We start from the raw sequence: 18,649 nt of genomic DNA on the forward strand, positions 1-18,649 counted from the left end.
GTAAAGATATTCGTTATAATGGAATTTTACCTGTATATCATTGACTTTTTTTTTTTTTTGACTTCTTTCTCATTTGTTTCCTGTACAATCTAGACTACAAAACTATTGCTTTGTGTTTTATTGCTAAAACACTAGTTTTCATGGAGGCATCCATGCTTACTTGCCGACCTGGGTAGTTTGAAAGTGTAGAGGTTGCAAATGGATGCAGTTCTGGCTTCCCAGCTCTGCTGAATGACTAATGCAGCACTTGCTCCTTCAGCATGCGTGACTTCACCTGCAGAAACTCTCCTGCTTGTTCCTCTCGCAGGCCAAGTCGCTACAGTAACCATGCAACACAGCTTTCTAGCAAAAGTAACTGGAGTACTACTGCCATCTGGTTCAACTGCTAATTTCGCTTTTACTCTAAACAATATGGATCTTTGATCTTACAGGTTTTATAGGCTATAGGTTTTATTGGGCATTATAAATTATACCAATGTTAATTTCTTTAGTAATTGTCAGAAATTGATTTTACTCTTTTACTTTGATTCGAGCCCTCTGTGGACCTTTGCATACAATACGGCTGCCAGATGTGTGCCATTTTTTGGATTTAACTGTAGTGTGTTTTTTGTTTTTTTTTTTTTTTTTGTTTTTTGTGTTGTAGCTTGTTGGCAGGTTTAAGTACAAAATATGAAGTGGCTGCTGATCTGGCAACATTTGATATTTCTGCCAACTTCATCCTACCCAGTGGGTGCTGATTTACTATACCTGTCAATCAAGGACAGAGGTTTAGTATCTTCACAGTGCTGGCACTTGAGCAACATGTGCCTGTTTCATGCCTCCAGTTTAAAATAACTCGGTTATCACCACAAAGTTGGTTTTGTTCAGATGGCCTCACAAACTTTTTTATTATTTTCTTGGTTTATCTGTAGAAGGGCCCAATATCCCTGTGCCAACATTTACTACCTTGAATCCTGACTTTCAAATCTGAAGGAACAAGAAAACTGGCAGCGCATGACTTTATGTGACATTCAAAGAAAAGTTGAAAAGCATTTGTATCGGGCAGCAAGCACCAAGTAGCATAGGGGACTTAAGTCAGCTGTTTCTGTTCCTGCTTCATCCTCCAATTGTCAGACCTCCCATCAATGAATATGCTAAGACACATACCATATCTGACCACCCCAAATGGGGTATGGGTTGAAGGCATTAGAGTGGCTGAAGACCAAGTCTAGGTGGTGGCAACAAATTTGACTTACCCTTTTTTAATTTTTTTTTTTTTTTTTTTTGCTGGTATGCCCATTTTAGTTAAAAGGAGGACTTGGCAAAATTGTACATAAAAGTAAAATGTAATGCCACTCTAAAAATGCCTCAAAATATACAGTTTCACTCCGCCAGCCAGAGCCATTTTTGATAGCGAGCTAAATTGACAAGGTTAGACTGTGGATTATTTATCTTGTGATGTTTGCTCCCGCTAAAAGCTCTTGATGGAACCACTGGAATGTGAGTTTTGCATGGCACAGATGGAAATGGAAATTGGCTTCAGATGAGCTGCCCAGTGATCTAGTGGGTCACAAGCGGGGAAGAAAACAATTTTAAGGCTCACCTTTGAAGGGTTATGCTGGTGGCCTCAGTGTTATTTTTTTTTTTTTTCTTTCTTAAAACTGAGGTAATTTTAGATAGGGAATGTGCTACGATGAAGGGGAAAAGTATTTTTGTGATGGATTCACTTGACACCAAGGTCGGAGGCCAGGTAAGTTTTGACCGTTTGCTTCTCCTACATTTGTCCTAGCAACTCGTAAATGTAGCCATTTATTAGTATTGTGTGGCATTACCAGGTTTTAACAAATATCCTCATGTAGTGAGTTTGCTGCCTTTTGTTATGCATTGTAACTTTGTGTTTAGTGCTGCCGCCTCGGGCACTCGGAACTGTTGGGTTTAAATGCCAGGCTGGACTTTATGTTGAGTTGAGATATGCTGGGTTGGTCACCAGTTCTGGATCCTGATTTGAGATTTTGCTCTTAGGATAGAGTCTGGTGGCCCACAGTCCAATGTATTAAAATTTAAGGGCTTGAAAAATTAATAAATAAGGGTGGAGTTGGGGAGGAATAGTCCTAATCCGTTGGTGAGCATTATTTCTGATGGCATGAAGTACGTTTAAGTTCATTAAATTCTGATTGTTGAATTTTTTTTTTTTATTTTGTAAACCCATGAGAAAGGTGGTTGAACTGCTTATAAAGATGGGCCATCCCTTCAACTCTGCATATGATCTCCGTTTTAAACAGTTTGTGTGGATGTGCATACTGTTTATGTTAAAAGTTAATTCCCTTACCACATCGTGGCATAGCTGAATTTGGCAAATCAAAGTACGTCTGCCTATAAAGATGTCAACTTTATTTTTGTTAGTGTGTGAGACCTCATGTGTTTGAAATATTCAGTGAGACCTCTGAATATTCCTGTTCAGACAGCCCAATGCCATGCCTCCTCTGTTTGGCCTAGTTGCACTCTGCCAGTGCCCTCCGTAAGGGGGAGGGATGGTGGGAGTGGTTAGATGGGTTTGTGTAGGTTGGCTTTTATGCAGTTTTTGCAAAGCTGCGGAGTTAATGACTTTTACGAGTACTCATTCCTATTCCTTGAAGCCCCCATTTTGGTCAGGTTTTTAGGGCACTTGGATGAAATCCTAACTGTCTTATTTAATGGATTCTTTTGTATTTGAGAAATACTGATTGATCAAACCTTGCAGCTGTTTCTTGCTCTTTAAAGTTTTCTGTTCTTTAGCAGCTTAAGCACACAAACCTACTAATGTGTCAGAATTAGTTTCAGGTCCTGCTGCAGCCCCCTCTTTTGGATTCAAGACAAGACTTTGAAACATGTTGTTTTTTGTTTCTTCTGAACCATTCACCTTTCAGTTTACTTGTTTTGTCATAGTCCAGCTTCATCACCCAATTATGCCGCTGCTGCAGCTCATGGACAGATGACTGGCATGTCTTCCAGGTCCCGAGGCAGCAAAGCATTCTCATATCACACTGCTGCCTCCATCGTTTGTGTTGATATGATGTTCCTTCTGTCAAACGCCAGACATAGTGAGAAATCTGTTGTCCAAACAGTTGTGCTTTTTTTTCTTGTCTTTGTATACAACACTAGCCAACCCGCAGCGTAGCATACGCTGCATAATTATGTATTGATGGGTGAACACTTCCTGAAAGACACAGTTGTCCAAATGGGGTGGGTTTGAGGAAAGGACTCTAAGTGAATGAAAAGTTGGAACTTTGGAGAGAGCAACTTACAATTGTCCGAATGAAAACTGGAGGACCGCTGCCGCGCCACCAACTCTGAGTGAGGGACGGGGCTGGATGCTGACCGCTTGGGGGTCGCGTAACTATTTAGCAGGAGGGAGTCTCGCTCATTATCGGAATTAACCAGACAAATCGCTCCACCAACTAAGAACGGCTTTGCACCAGCACCCACAGAATCGAGATAAAGCTATCAATCTGTCACTCCTCTCCGTGTCCAGGCCGGGTGAGGTTTCCTGTGTTGAGTCAAATTAAGCCGCAGGCTTTACTGCTGATGGTGCCCTTCTGTCAGTTCCTTTAAGTTTCAGCTTTGCATCCATATTTCTCCCCAGCCCCGGAACCCACAGACTTTGGTTTCTCAGTTGGCTGCCCGGCAGGTCGTGGGAATAACGGCACCGGATCGCCAGTCGGCATTGTTTATGGTCGGAATGACGACGGTAACTGATTGTCTTCGAACCTCTGACTTTCGTATTTGATTAATGAAAACATTCTTGGCAAATGCTTTTGCTCTCACTTGAATTGTTGGTGGATGGGGCTCTGTCATGCGTATCCCATGGTCTGTCTTGCGTGCCATGGTCAGCTGCTTAGTGAATTGTTGGTGGGCAGGGCTCTGTCTTGCTTGCCATGGACTTAGTGAATTATTTATATATATATATATATATATATATAGATTATTCCAGAAGGATTTGGGGTCATACAGGTTACTGTTGGGTAGAAGACTGTCGTGGCGTGAATGTGTATATGGCGAGTATTAGATTCAAAAGAGCTACCGGTGTTCAGTCAGTGGAGTGTAATAATCAGTGAACTTTGGACACCTATTTGAGGGAGTAATTAAGGGGGCAATTACATTTTCACACAGACAGTGCAGATGGGTATTTTTATTACCTAAATATGTGAAGTAACAACTTAAAAATAGTGTTATGTATTTAGTTTCTTATCTAACTAGGGAGCTCTGCCCCCTGCTCGCTTTGCTTGCCAATCCCTGTGTTTGGTTAATCGGACATAGTTTAAAACATTTTTTCAGTTTCATTATTTGCACTTTTACTTTAAAGCTTCATTAAAAACAATATTTTTTGGAGACACATTGTGACAACACAACGTATAACTGCCCGTGAGCAGTGGCGGTTCTACATTAAATTGCTCCCTGGGCGAGACTCCCTCCCGGCGCAAAAAAAAATAAATAACATGACAAAACTACACATTTTGTACACACCACACGTTTTATTGTAGTAATTCCGTCATTCCGTAACAGACCAATTTTAGCAAAAAAAAAAATAAACTTCTCATAACTTAATTATACTCTGTACAAACCAATATTATTTAAGAAAAAATATTTTAAATTATTAAGAATAATATACAAATAAAATATAGAATAAATCACACTAAAGAAAATTAAATTATTTCACTGCAGAACAGAAAACAAACTGAAACTAAAATCTGACATTTCTGGCCTTTCTAGATGCAAAGTCATCAATAATGGCATCATATGAGATATGCTCCCCTACTGAATGATTAATGCTTATGACAGCAAGGCCAGTGAGCCGTTGCTGAGACATGGTTGACCTCAGGTATGTCTTGATTAACTTCAGTTTTGAAAAGCTCCTCTCTGCTTGAGCCACAGTCACTGGCAGGGTAAGTGCAATCCTGAGAGCAGTCCAAAAGTTGCTTATCAATAGTTTGTCCACTTCTTAACCTCACTGCCAGTTCCTTCCATGCTTTCATGCAATTGAGATGTTCTGGACTGTGTTCATGTGATGTGAGGTGAGTGCTCGCATGTTTCCAATTTGCCATTCCTGAAATTGTTAAATGAATGTTCCTCTTGGAAAACAATTTGCAGCAGAAGCAAAAAAGGCTGCTGTTCTTCATGGAATATATTAGCCAACTTCTTGCCATCTTTTCACCACTAGCTAATGTCTTTTTAAAATATTGGTGATGGCAACTTCGTCCATCACTCTCATTCCTCTGGAAAACAAAGTCAGTTGGCAACCTACTTGGTCCTCTGTGAACCAGCTCAGTCCGAATCCAGTCAGTCAGAGGTGAGGGTCAGTTGACAGAGGCTCATCCTCAGCAGTGGGGCTGAGTGGGGGGGTTCAGCTCCAGGCATTTCTATTAGACAAAATAGTGGCACATTACTCAAAAAACAGAGCAGTGGAACATAACACATAGGCATATTCAGAAATGATCAAAAATGTTAAAATTACATTAAATTGTAGTTGTCTTGTAGCCTAGGCATACCCCCTTCTCACACACACAGAGAGAGAGATGCAAAAACCCACCTGCAGGCTTATGCTGGGTAGAAGTAGAGGCAAAGATGTCTTCATCCTCAATATTAGATGTTTGTGGAGACATATGACTTGCTGAGGACACAGATGGTAGCTCATCCTGAAGAGCAGAGTCCTGTGTAGTGGGGGAGGTAGGTGGCTCATCCTGACAAGTGGCAGAGGATGCTCCAAAATATTTTAGAAGTGCCCCTAAAACAGGACGCAGTTGAAATTGACATCAAAAGACTGTTGGCTACAATATTACTCTTAAAAATTGCAAATTTAAATAAACATGCGCTAACATGTATACAATATAATCTAATCTAAGGGAGGAACAATTAGCTCCTTGGTTAATTTACTGCCTCAAATTATATGCTTTGTCACGTAACAGAGTTATAGCAAATGGAAAATGTTTGTCTTTTACACTATCTACACATATGTAAATTACACTGGCTATTTACAGTAGCCAACACAAACAATGGAAATAACTGTACTTGCAGTTTTGTTGCAAAGCATAATTTTATGGTTAAATTTAATTAGATCTCGTGTTGTATACACTGCTGAAAAAACAATAGAACCCTGCCCAAAAATAACAGAAAATGTAATGGATTTAATGGTTATAATGGGAATTTTATTGGTTTTAATGGTAAGTATAACAGTGTCTGCTGGTATATGATAGATTCTATTGGTGGGTGGGATGGTAAATCCTATTGGAAAAGTGCCCAAAACACACTACAATAAGGAATTTTGTAATAGTTTCACTGGAAAAAAATTTATGGTTCACAATGGTATTTAATAGAAACCATTAGAATTTCTGTGATGGTTTGTATATTAGGCTTTTACTGTGTTTTTTTTAAGCAAGGTAAGCATAGCATGCATCATAAGCAAGAAGGCTAACAAAGTAAGAGTTAACGTTCTACCACTAATTAACACAATGACATGAATACCTTAATCATACAGAGAGAATATTGTTGCATACCTTTATCTTTTGCCCGTTTCTCCTCCTCATCTTTTCTTTTTTTCCCTAAATTGGGCTCCTGACAGCTTTGGCCTTTTTCTCTCCATCGCTGTGTTTACTAAGTAATCGGCAATCAACAGATTTCCCATCATCCCTCAACGCTGTCACTCACGACCAGAAGTCAAGACTAAACCAATTCACCTCCACATCATAATCGTTTTTTATTACCTATTTTTATTAGCCATTTCACACAATTAAATAAATAAATAAAAATGTGCCAAGTGTTTAAAATATTTTGAATGAAATGTGCGTTATTTGTAAAAGTCAGGTGTCACTGACAGTTTAGCCCCCCTCCTTGTCCGCTTCATTTGGGAGAGGTGAACTGTACTCTGCGCCCCCCACCGCTCCCTCATCCCCTCTCCTCTCCGCTCGCTCAGCTTCTGTGCGGCTCCTTCAGCAGCAGGGGCGGCGCAAGTATCATAGATAATAGAAAACCGCTTAGCGGCGCAGATGATTTTTTTTTTTTCCTCCAAGTTCGTGTGCCACCCCCCACGTGTCATGAAAAATGCGCCCCGGGCGGCTGCCCCGTTAGCCCATGCCTAAAACCGCCACTGCCCGTGAGTTGAGTATTTCTGTTTCTCTAATAAATGTTTGTCCCTGTGATTTATTGTCATTGCAAAAGCTATTCTCATGGTATACTGTAAACATTTTAATACGAATGGCATATCAAAATCTCCTTTGGTGTTTAATGTTGTTTGCGGAATATACACATTACCTTTCTTGTCGCCTGTTAAAATTTGCATCGCATCTCCGTGATCATCAATATACACCTGACCGAATTGTGTGTTCTTCGAAATTCAACTTGTCGTTGCTTTAATTGTTGCGGGACCACAGATTCTCATAGCGTATGGTCTATTATTGTGTAAATCCATGTTTTTTGTGCATTGAATGATGCGAATGTGAAAAGATTTTGTTGTCTACTCTTTGCCTTTTATTTCTGACCTCGCTTTGTCCTGCTATTTTTTCAGTGACACCTGGTCCTGATGATTAATCACCTTTTTGTTTTGCACTAATGTGATCTTTACTATCTTTTTTTGTGATACTGTAGTGACTGACGTAATAAATTGTCACAAGTTTTACTTGAACAATGGCAGACTTCGTAACCCCAAACAACTTTGTAGCACCCTCTCCAACCCCCTTACCGCATAAATCAATACCCCGCCATCAGTCTTCCGTGCTGTACTCCGCCCTCCCTCAATCGGACCGAACAGTCACTTAAAACAAAAAAGGCCTCAACCTGGCTGGGACGCTACAATACTTTCGAATTTTACTGCTTTCATATCCTTTACCTTTCTCTGCATGTGTATCGTGCCATCGTTTGTTTGAGCCTTTTGAATTCCACTGCTTTCATAATCTCTTATCTACCTTGTTTTCTCTCTGTAACGCCTTTGGGTGTCTAGTCTTCGTATTGACTTTATATGCTTTGTATGTGCAGAGAGCACAGGATCAGTGTGTGCTACATGCCTTTACACGACTGACTGTTTTTTGATGCATGTGCTCTTATATGATATCTTTTGTAAGTAGGGTGTGTCTTGCAAGAAACTCATGTTCCACGTCCCTGCGAGACGACCCTGGGACAATCTCTTGGCACCAAGTCTCATGTTTACAGTCCCCACGAGATGCTCTGTGGCCAGTCTCTATTGTCTTGCGGGTCTTTTAAATGTCTTCCGAGAACTTCCAAGAAGGTCACGTCTCGTCGCCCTGCTTTTTATTTCCAGGATTTTTTTTTTTTTTAAATTGAGAGAGATGGTATATTTTGTCTAAAGCACTGAAGCTATTCATTGTGACAAATTTACAATAATACAGGATAACTGAACTGGGTAAACACTTCTTCACAGATGCATGATGATCTGCATCGAGAGTGAAACAAAAGGCAGCGACTATAAATAAAAGTAATGTTCATGTTATCCCTTTTCAGATTTCACTCATACCAATACAGGGTTGTGAGTGTTTAAATAAAGTAAAACATTGACATTAAACTGGAGCTTCTGGACATGGTGTGGGACAACGGCTTGTATGTGAGTTCTGTGTGGGCATTGACTGAAGAAATTAAGGGTGTTTGTGCCTCCTGCTGTGGGACTCTTCACCTCTAGTAGGCCATTAATGAACTTGATCCAAATGTCCAAACTCAAAACCATGTCAATTCTTCAAACTCTGATAAACAAATTAATAAAAATGCAGGTATAACAGACAGTAACTTCAAGGGAAGCTGACAATGTTCGAAAGATATACTAGTGTTAAAAATATTCAGTCCTTGACTCCTCTTTTCCCCTCCCTGCTCCCACCAATGCTCGAAAGACTATAATGAAAGGTAAAATGGATTCAATTTGAAACTGTATTAATCAGGAAGTCCGTGTTTACGGTGACAGGCAGGGCCGGATTAAGACTAAATTGGGCCTGATGCTGCAGTGCAAAAAAGGCTTATTTTTTTTCCTCACCATTGGTACACATGCATTCGACAGTCACTGTACATGCGCACTCAGACTGACCAAGGAGCCTTAATTGCTTGTGACGCAACCAGCCAGCCTTTATTGAACATGAATAATAATAACAACGTAGTCTCGTAACAACTCGAGATTAACATCAAATTATGTAACATCACCATTCAACAGCAGTTGTCTGAAAAGTGCATTTAATGCAGAAAACCTAACAATGAAATACACAAAAATTTGCAGTTCTCTTACGAAACAGAGTAAGAAAAAATGAATTTGCAGAGACATTGGGTCAAAGTGACTCAGTTCAAGCTCTTGGGGGTAAAAATTTGTCCACGAATTAAATTTCATAATAGACCAGAATCCTGTCGAGGATTTTAAAAATTCTAAACATCCACGCCGGGCCCACAGGCTGGCTTTTAGTTTTATCTTTCTTTATAGATAACCATTTAAATAGCCATCGATTTTTACTGTACAACTAACTTTCAAGGTGAAAAATGTACTATGTGGCACTTACCGAACAATAATTAATAAAGTGGCAAGAATCCCCGAGATACTGCAAAAAACGCAACTAAATTACTAAGTAAACTGTTTAACGTAAAATTGATAGCATTAACTTGAAATCTTCGGTTAACAATAAACACAACGATGTTACGTCACAGCACAAAGAACAATAGTAACTGTATAAATAACGCTGTCTCTAGGCATCTGAAAGTCGAACTCCAAATTTCATTCTAAGAATTATTTTGAGGTTAATATATCAAAGGAAAACTGTTCAACTTCCATAAAATTCCCATCTGTTTTCATATGAGCCTGTTTCAGGAATGGGCTAATGCTGCAGCATCAATAGCACCCACCTTAAATTGGCCCTGGTGACAGGGTACTCATTTTGTGATTTTTTTTTTTTCTCTACCAGAAGGCCAAACGCCTAATCCCTGCTCCACCAAATTCAAACTCAAAAAATAGTGCAAACAGAAACAAAAAAGAGAAAAATTTAAGTAAAGGAATGATTAAACAGAGTTAGGGTGAAATGACGATGAATCCTGTCTTGCAGTTCTCGATGTGAAGCAGCAGGTGGACATGACTGCTTTCTCGCCGTCGGGCCCATCGGGCTGAATACTGAAACCCAAACATCTTCTCGGGTATTCACTTTGCTTTTTTTTTTTTCTTCTTGGTGGCCACCCCACAACTAATCGGATGTCACTATGTGAAGTTCACCTTCGCCGTCTTCCAAGGCTTAGATCGCCAAGCCCTTCGCTTTGCTACTTCCTTTCTCTCTTATCCTCACTCTCGGTTAGTGGTCCTCCTTTTTTTTAATTTTTTTTCCCCACTTAACTGTCCCTTTTCCTGCCTCGGTAATCATAGAAACGTCATGCCTGCCCTAGGCAGCTGGGAATCCTACCAAGTGGGGTCCTCCAAAACTTAGCCGTCAACTACAATGCCTGAATGGGTATTCCTTCAGCATTATCAAGTCCCTGGAATATGGTGGGAGCAGTCAAGAAAGCAAACCCAGTCTTCCTACAGTATCTAAAATCACATTTCCCATAGTAAACTCAATCAAATTGTAGACATACCTTGTCTTGGGGGGAGTCAAAGTATCCGGACTCCTTCACTTTCTGTTCACTTCATTGTGTTGTAGATTTCATTTTACATGGTAAAATTTTGACATTTCTGCCCACCAATGTACATTCAATAAGCCATAATGACAGAGTGAAGTGAAAGTGTTTTTAGAAAGGTTTGCAAATGTATTCAAAACAAGCAAAAAAAAAAAAAAACTGAAATCTCTCATTCACGGAAATACTTGGACCCTTTGCTGTAGCGATCCAGAGTGTGGTCTGGTGTATCCTGTTTTCTTTTGTTGTCCTTGAGATGTGTCTAGAAGGTGGGTGGAGTCACCTGTGGCAAACTGAACTGACTGGACATCATTTAGAAGAGGTACCCACCTGCGTATAGAAGGTCCAACAATTCACACTGCATGTCAGGACAAAAACCAAGAGATGAAGATTAAGAAACTCTCTATGGGCCTCCACAATCAAATTGTGGTGAGACACAGATCAGGGCAAGGGGCTCAAACCATTTCTAAAGTTTTGAGTGTTCCCAGGAGCACAGTGGCCTCCATAATTTTGAAATGGATGAAGTTTCGAACGATCAGAACTCCTTTCTTGCGTTGGTTCCTGGTCACTTCCTTGACTGAGGTCCTTGTTGCCCGGATACTCAGTATGGCTGGATGACCATCAGTCGCTCTAACAAAGCTTCAGAATCCCTTTGCTGGGATGGGAAAATCCTGCCAGAGCCTGACAACCATATTAGTGGCACTCCCATCAATCAGACAGTTGGACAGTTTAAAGGAGTCTGAAAGCAGGAGGTGTGATGAGACAAACCTTGAACTCTTTCAGCAGAACTGCAAACCCTTTGTCTGGTGAAGACCATGCACTGTTCACCACCTGCCTAATACCATCCCTATGAAGCATGGTGGTGGCAGCCTCACTCTACGGAGGTGCTTCTCAACGACACGGACAGGGAGAAAACTCAGAAATGGGGGAAGGGTGAAGATGGCAAAGTACAGAGAGGTCCTTGAAGAAAACCTGCTGCAGAGAGCAAGCAACGTCACACTGAGATAACGGCTAAACCAAGAGTTCCCAAACTCTTTGCTGCCGCAGACCCCAGTACCCCTTTTAAATCTATCAACCCCCTAGTCATTTACTTACTCAAATTAATACATTTGTACAGTACTCAATATTAAATATTTCATTAGATATCAAACTTCATTTTAATCACTTGTAAGTAATGATTGAAAAAGATAAAAGGACTACGGAATATGGCATTATCTTGTGCAACATTTAATATCGAAACCTAACCCTAACGAAAATTAAAGCAAAAAAATACAAGCAGAGTTTTTTTTTACATTTATGAAATAAATATGTTAATTTAAAATAAGTACAAATAGTCCAAGCTGTACTGTCTGCATTTCTTTTTTGGCTCACTCATATTATTATCGGAAGAAATAAAAACATTTATTAACAAACAATTTCGACAGCCCCTGTGATTAAAAAAAATAAATAAAAAAACAAAGTATGTACTTACTTGAAACAGAAGATTTTTGTTCAAACTCGAATAAATAAACTGTGTCCTCTGATTTTCTTTTTCGTAGTACTGCTCCTCAATAAATAATTATATTCAAAGTTCAAATCACAAATTAGTACATGTCGCATCAAACGAACCAATTTATAGTGTTTTATGAAAGCATGACCGTACAAGACTGATAAGATTTTGCTAATATCGAATATCCGTCGTCTCGTCCCACCGCGAGTGCAAGCGCAACAACGGTTTTTCATGTCCGCACTTGCTTTGATACGTTTGATAAGATAATGCACAGACGTGTTTGTGCTCCATGTATTTTCATGCATTCTTACGTGTGACTCTCTTTTAATGACACATTTTACCTTTTCATTCGCAAGTTTGGTACATAATGTGTTTTTATCAAAAAAGTGTTTTTTTTTAAATTATTTTACATCTTAATTAGGTACCTATTGGAATCATAGATATTTTGAAATAACAAACAAATAGCAGTAGTAAGGGAGTCTATTTTTGCTGCCGTCGACCCCCAAATTTTGTTATTGAAACTATCGACTCCTAGAAAGTTCAAATCGACCCCAGGGGGTCAATATCGACCACTTTGGGAACTCTTGAGCTAAATTGTCAGCATGACAATGACACAATGCATACAGCCAAGGAAACACTGCAGTGGCTTTGGGACAAGTCTCTTCTCTGAGTGTCCTTGAGTGGCCCGGCCAAATCCTGACTTAAACCCCATTGAACATCTGTGGAGAGCCCTGAAGATGGCAGTTTACAGACACTTCTCATCCAATCTCATGGGACTTAAGAGGACCCAGCAGGAAGAATGGGATAAACACTGAGCAAAGTGTGTAGAGACTTACAAAGACGACGCAAAGCTGTAACTGCTGCCAAAGGAGCTTCCACACAGAGCTGAACCGAGGGTCTTAATATTTACATGAGGGAGACATTTTTGATTTTTAATAACCTTGACCTAAACCACTTTGTCATTTTTATTATTATCGATTGTGGAATTTTGGCACAGTGTCCCTTCGGAGAATCCTTGGGCAGCGCTGGTTTGACTTTCTATCAATTGACTGCTGGGTTGGTGGAGTTCTAATTTAGCAAGATGGTAGAAAAGGTAATGGTGTGGTCCGGCAGGCCGCATTCAATCCTCGCCAGTGCTGCTCTCTCAGGGAGACGGTGCAGTTCAGAGATGTTCACTCTCTTGGCAGCCCCATGTGTTACTAACACATTGCTGTGGCACTTTGTGATGGGAGTCCTGAGCTGTTTTGTTAAATTTTGCCCTTACAACATTACAGATCAGACGTTGCCTGTTCTGCCACCGACTGCAGTGCTTCAAAATCCAGATGGCACATCAGTACTGGACACTTGTTAGACGACTGAGATCTCCATCACCTTCCCTTTCTACAAGGACCTTGGACCCCCACCCAGAGGTACCGTATATTTTTCACAAAATTTAGTTTTTTTTTTTGTTTTTTTTTCTTTCAGTTTTTTCTCAGAAATATATTGATGTTTGTAAATTACAATTTAAAAATGAAAATTACCCATTGTGAATTTTGTGCTGCTTTAAAGTGATAATCTGTACAGGTACTCCTAAATAAATTTCAGATGAAAACATTATTTGCAAAAATAAATTGGAATAAAAATAGCAAACCTTTTATAAGCAAAATGTTTTTAATCAGTCATATTCCAGCTTCCAAACCTGAATGCGAATACATAAAAAATTATAAGCAATGGTGGGCCATTAATCCCAAAGAGCTTGTCTGTACAAACCAATTAGATGTCACTGAGTGACAACAATACCAATAAATGACCATCAATGTCTGAGAATTTCACACTTTGAGGAGCCTGTCATCCTCTTTAAAACTCCCCATTTCAGTGCAAATCAAGTGCATTTTGTAAAAATAAAGATACTGTTAAGCTGTGCATGGTTTATATTTGCACATATATGATTAAATGAACCCCTCTGGACTCGATTGGTACTGAGTCTCTTCAGAGAATCTCTGTGTTGCTCATGACCTGCCTTGTGAGGGGGCGTCAGATACGGCACTATGGCCATGAGGGTGAGCCAGCTCGCAGGATCCTCATTGTTGAGGGCCGAGTAGCTAGACCAGGCTAAAGGGGATGCCCACGTAACACCTGGTTGCAGCAGATAGAGGGTCATTTCCTGACGGTGGGACTGAACCGCATGTCTGCTTGGGGGGTTGCCAACTGGGATCCTGTTTCATTGTGTGGTAGGTGCGGCAAAAAAAAAAAATCGCCTGAGTCATTTAATGTCCCAAGTACACATTTTAGTGAGCCATGCAATGTGTATGGTGGTTGTTCTTGTAGTCTGATGCCCGCTTTGCCAATTATCATGACAATCTTTGATTGCAATCCGAAAGATGCATTGAAGATAGGAGCCATATTATGTACATTCCTCCATCATGCTTGGCGCATGCATACGAGGGGGGACCCAAAAATAACCGGAATTTTGTTGTTGTTAGGTTGGTACTTGTAGTACGTGGTTGGGCTGCTAGGGCGATCTAGTTACACTCCTCACAAGTCAGTCTGCCAAGTGCCATCAGTCTGGAAGATTGTGCTTGTGTTCAGTGAATTTTGTAAAAGTAGTTTTGTGCAAGCGTCGGTTTATTTTTACGATGGCCGATTATCGTGAGCAACTCGTGGCAGTGAAATTTTGTTTTCTTCTTGAAAAAAGTGTTGCAGAAACTATTGTTATTGAAACGGTATGACAACCCTGAACCACCCACCCTACTCACCGGATTTAGCTCCGTGTGATTTCTTTTTGTTCCCTCGAATGAAAAAAGACTTGAAAGGAAGGCGTTTTGCTGACGTCGAAGAGGTAAAACAAGTAACGACTAGACTTACTTCAGACGAATTTAAAAAATGTTTCGAACAATGGAACAAACGGTTAGATAAGTGTATTTCCGCCAATGGAGAGTACTTTGAAGGAGACTAATTGTAGTTTTGTACAGAAAATTAAATTAAACACATTGTTTTAAAAATATTTCCGGTTATTTTTGGGTCCCCCCTCGTATGCTCGGCTTCATCTGCAGGAATCAAGGAAGAGAAAGGGACTGTTGCTAGGTAACGGCAGAGAGGCAGGTCCCCATGTAGTGTATTGTCCTGCAGAGAAAACGCAATAAATATGCAAGATGTTGCATCCTTCTGCAGAAAGTATGCCGTATTTTTTTAAATACGCAATGCACACCTCCACAGAGATGTTAACGAGAGCCGTTTTACTGTTGTGCTGGGGATCATCTGTGTTAATTCCTATTCAGAATGTGATTTGTTTTATACCAGGTAGCTGAGGAAAGTAATTATTACCGGAAGACCGACCTCTATGGTTTAAGTCATGTCCAAATGGTTCATGTCGGTAACTTTATACGGCCGGCGTGTTTCATATTTTTATAAAGATCACAGAGCCTCTTACCTTCTATAAAGAGTCTGACCCCATGTTAAATGAGTTCTGCGTGAATCAACATCTTAATAAATAATTATCTTAATAGGAGGTCCTCCAGTAATAATTGCTTCAGCCCATCTCACGGTGCAAAGCAAATCCTGTCTGAATATGGTTTTAGACTAAAAAATTTTGAGTTGCACAATTGAAAAAATGAATAGAAACCTCAATTTTACAAAACTAAAGACAAACCAAAATCCTTCTGCTTCGCTCCTTACTGATGGTAAGCAAATGAAGCAAAGACCTTCTGCTCTCTTTCATAGCACATCTATCACTCCTACTTCTGCCATCTTTTATTTGTTAATGCTTTGCTAACACACTCGATAGACCTGCCACTAAGGTGGTCCGAACTCCTATGACGTGCCACTCTGTCAGTCTTTGACTGTTTGAGACCCTGAGCTGCACCGTGCATGTCTGAAGAAGAAGAACCGGAAGGATAACTAGTGTGTTCACCTAATAGCTACCCCGTAAGTAAGATGGCCACGCGTTTTACTCTCTTAAATTGCTTGCATTGCCCTTTGTAGAGTTACTCACTCCGAAAGACCATATAAAACATTTCGACAAATCGATTTCTCTTTAACATTCTGATTATTAAAGTTATATTTTATTGTTCGTTCGTGCATTATCAATGGATTATATTTCACTTTGCTTAAAGGCTCCCACACTCAAGTGTTCTTCCGCTGTGGCAGCTGGGTGATATTCTCCACGATGGTCGGGATTATGGAAGTTTGTCAGCGTCTGCCCCATTCCTCCGCTCCCACGCTGGGCAGAGCAGCCACTGCTGTTTTTAGCAGAAACCGTCTGTCCTCTGTAAATCTGCGCTTGCTGCTCACAAAAGCCAAATTTGCTCAGCAAGATAAACACATCTCTCCTAAAAGCCTTGGTAAAGATGGCATAGAGGAAAGGGTTGGCACAGGAGTTCAGTGGGTAGAAAAGGACCAAAAGGATTTTGGAGTTTGTTACCGTGATCAGCGGCTTGTTCATTATTGCCGACATGGCGTAAAAAGAAATTGGTGCCATGCAGGTGAAATCTGTAAAGATGAGAATGGCCATTCGTTTGGCAATTTTTGTGTCCTTGTTTCCAGACTTGTACTGAGGATTCCGGACAGTCAAGTAAATTTTTATGTAGCAAGCACAGATGACAATGAAAGCACAAATATTGGTCATCAAGACGGAGATGATGTAGGTTTGCGCCAGAGTCGTCTCCGTGTCCATCGGTAGACAGATGCTTACTTTTATGTAACTGCTAACCCCAAGAAGAGGCAACAGCGCTAAAATAAAGCAGAGAATCCATCCACCAAGCATGATAACGGACGCGTGTCGAAGGCGTATTTTTCTGTCCAATCTCATGGCAAAGGTGATGGCGTGCCACCGCTCTAGGGTGATCACAGTCAGAGTGTAGACGGAGAGCTCGCTGGAGAACACGGTGAAGAAACCTGCGGTATTGCAACCCGGCCCCGTCTGCCAATCGATGGCGTGGTTGTAGTATTCGGACTTGGTGTGGAGGTCCACTGAAGCAATTAACAAGAGATAGATCCCCATGCAGAGGTCTGCAAAAGCCAGGTTGCACATAAGAAACCGTGGAACGGTCAGTTTGTAATGGCTAGTCAACAAGATCAGTAATACAAAGACATTCCCCAGTATGGCCAGGAGGTTGACAAACCACACGACTATTCTCAGGAAGTTGTAGCCCATGATATCTTCACAAGGGTTGAACTCATCAGGCTCCGGGTTACAAATCATTTCCTCGTTTCCACCACAGACTGTGTAATCGTAATAGCTGTTAAATTCCTGGATGTTGTCCTCCTGAGGGTTCTTTAACTTTTCCCCAAACCCAATATTTTCATCGGATAGCTCCTCAAAGAAAACATAATAGTGCGAGTTGCTGTGAAAGTCTCTGAGCTTGGTGTTGTCACTGTACACGGGGTCTGTGTGATCTGCGTCGTCTTCGCCGTAGTCTTGGTAGAACGGACTCTTGAGAGCATTCATGGATCTTCTCTGTCGATATCCTGTTAGGCTGGTCTGATTGCACATGATCGATTCCAGTAATCTGTAACAAAGGTTTAAATGTTTACAATGCAAAAGTTTAATGAGTATTGCAAGTATTCAAAATGATTATTGATTTACCAAAATCTAGCATTAATGGGATTTTTAATCCAACTATTGTCAGACCTTAAGATTGATTTAAGCTACTGTCACATGGCACATTGGGGGCAGCTTATAGGTTCGGATAATGGTAATCTCCCTCCGGAACACAGGATGGCGCTGTTAACTGACACTTTATCTCTTCCTCCCTCTACAGAGTGGAAGACTGACAGCTTTGCCACCCTTGACATCATTTCCGGTGTTTGTCTGCCTGGACCCGCCTCTTCCTGCCAAAAGTCCTTATCAGCAGAAGCTCTGCCATCTTAAATCAGTCTACTTGATAGGCGTTTGACTTTTTCTTTTCAACATGTTTATACTGTGCATTTCATTTAAATTATACGGGGTTTGCCTACTGGTGCCCCAACACTTCACATTACATGTCTTCATCCAATCATTCTCTAAATATCTCCCTCCTCTATGGCCAGTGACAGATTTAGGAATCTTGCTGGGATGGCACAACACGCCCACACCAAAAGATTTAGGAGTGGCGATTACAGCATTCACACAGACGGCATGAGTGGTGGGCGAAGTGCCCCAGAACTCACCAAGCACTTTAACTTTTTCAGGGCTGATGTTGACTTTTGTCAAAATTCAGGGGTAGAGGACAGTAATCGGCTGTTATCACCCTTATGTTTTAGTTGAACTCTATGAAAATTACATAGCTTTGTTGATTTGACCTCGATTTCCAGCACGTGCGTGAGTAGTGAAGAGCAAACAGCCTCTAAAATGGCAGCAACATCTGGCGAGAGACTAAAGCAAATGGACATTTTATGTATTATTTTTTGAATCGGACTTTGACTTTTCGGACTCTGAGTTTGATGCAAGTGATCTGGAGATGGAAAACGAAAATGAGGTACCAGCATCAGCTTATCGGTCCCCACCTAACTGTGGTGCTGAACACGTTCGTGTAGCCGATAAGCCTACAGCAGCGTTCACCTATAGGAGGACCACCACTTGTACAAGAGGTACAAACCATATTTTGTCAC

The 18,649-nt window shown here is 40.7% G+C and overlaps 1 protein-coding gene across 1 annotated transcript in view; it reads right to left on the reverse strand.

Moving 5' to 3' along the window:
• Positions 1-15,026: 15,026 nt before the first annotated feature.
• The window catches only part of tshr (thyroid stimulating hormone receptor), a 215,308-nt gene continuing 211,685 nt past the window's right edge, over positions 15,027-18,649 (reverse strand). Inside the window, exon 10 of the mRNA XM_039741715.1 lies at positions 15,027-17,568. Coding sequence (XP_039597649.1) covers positions 16,152-17,568 — 1,417 coding nt within the window. The 3' untranslated portion in view covers positions 15,027-16,151. The remainder of the gene's footprint in view (positions 17,569-18,649) is intronic.

Source organism: Polypterus senegalus, chromosome 18 (genome assembly GCF_016835505.1).
Source record: "Polypterus senegalus isolate Bchr_013 chromosome 18, ASM1683550v1, whole genome shotgun sequence".
NCBI classification, from domain to species: Eukaryota; Metazoa; Chordata; class Cladistia; order Polypteriformes; family Polypteridae; genus Polypterus; species Polypterus senegalus.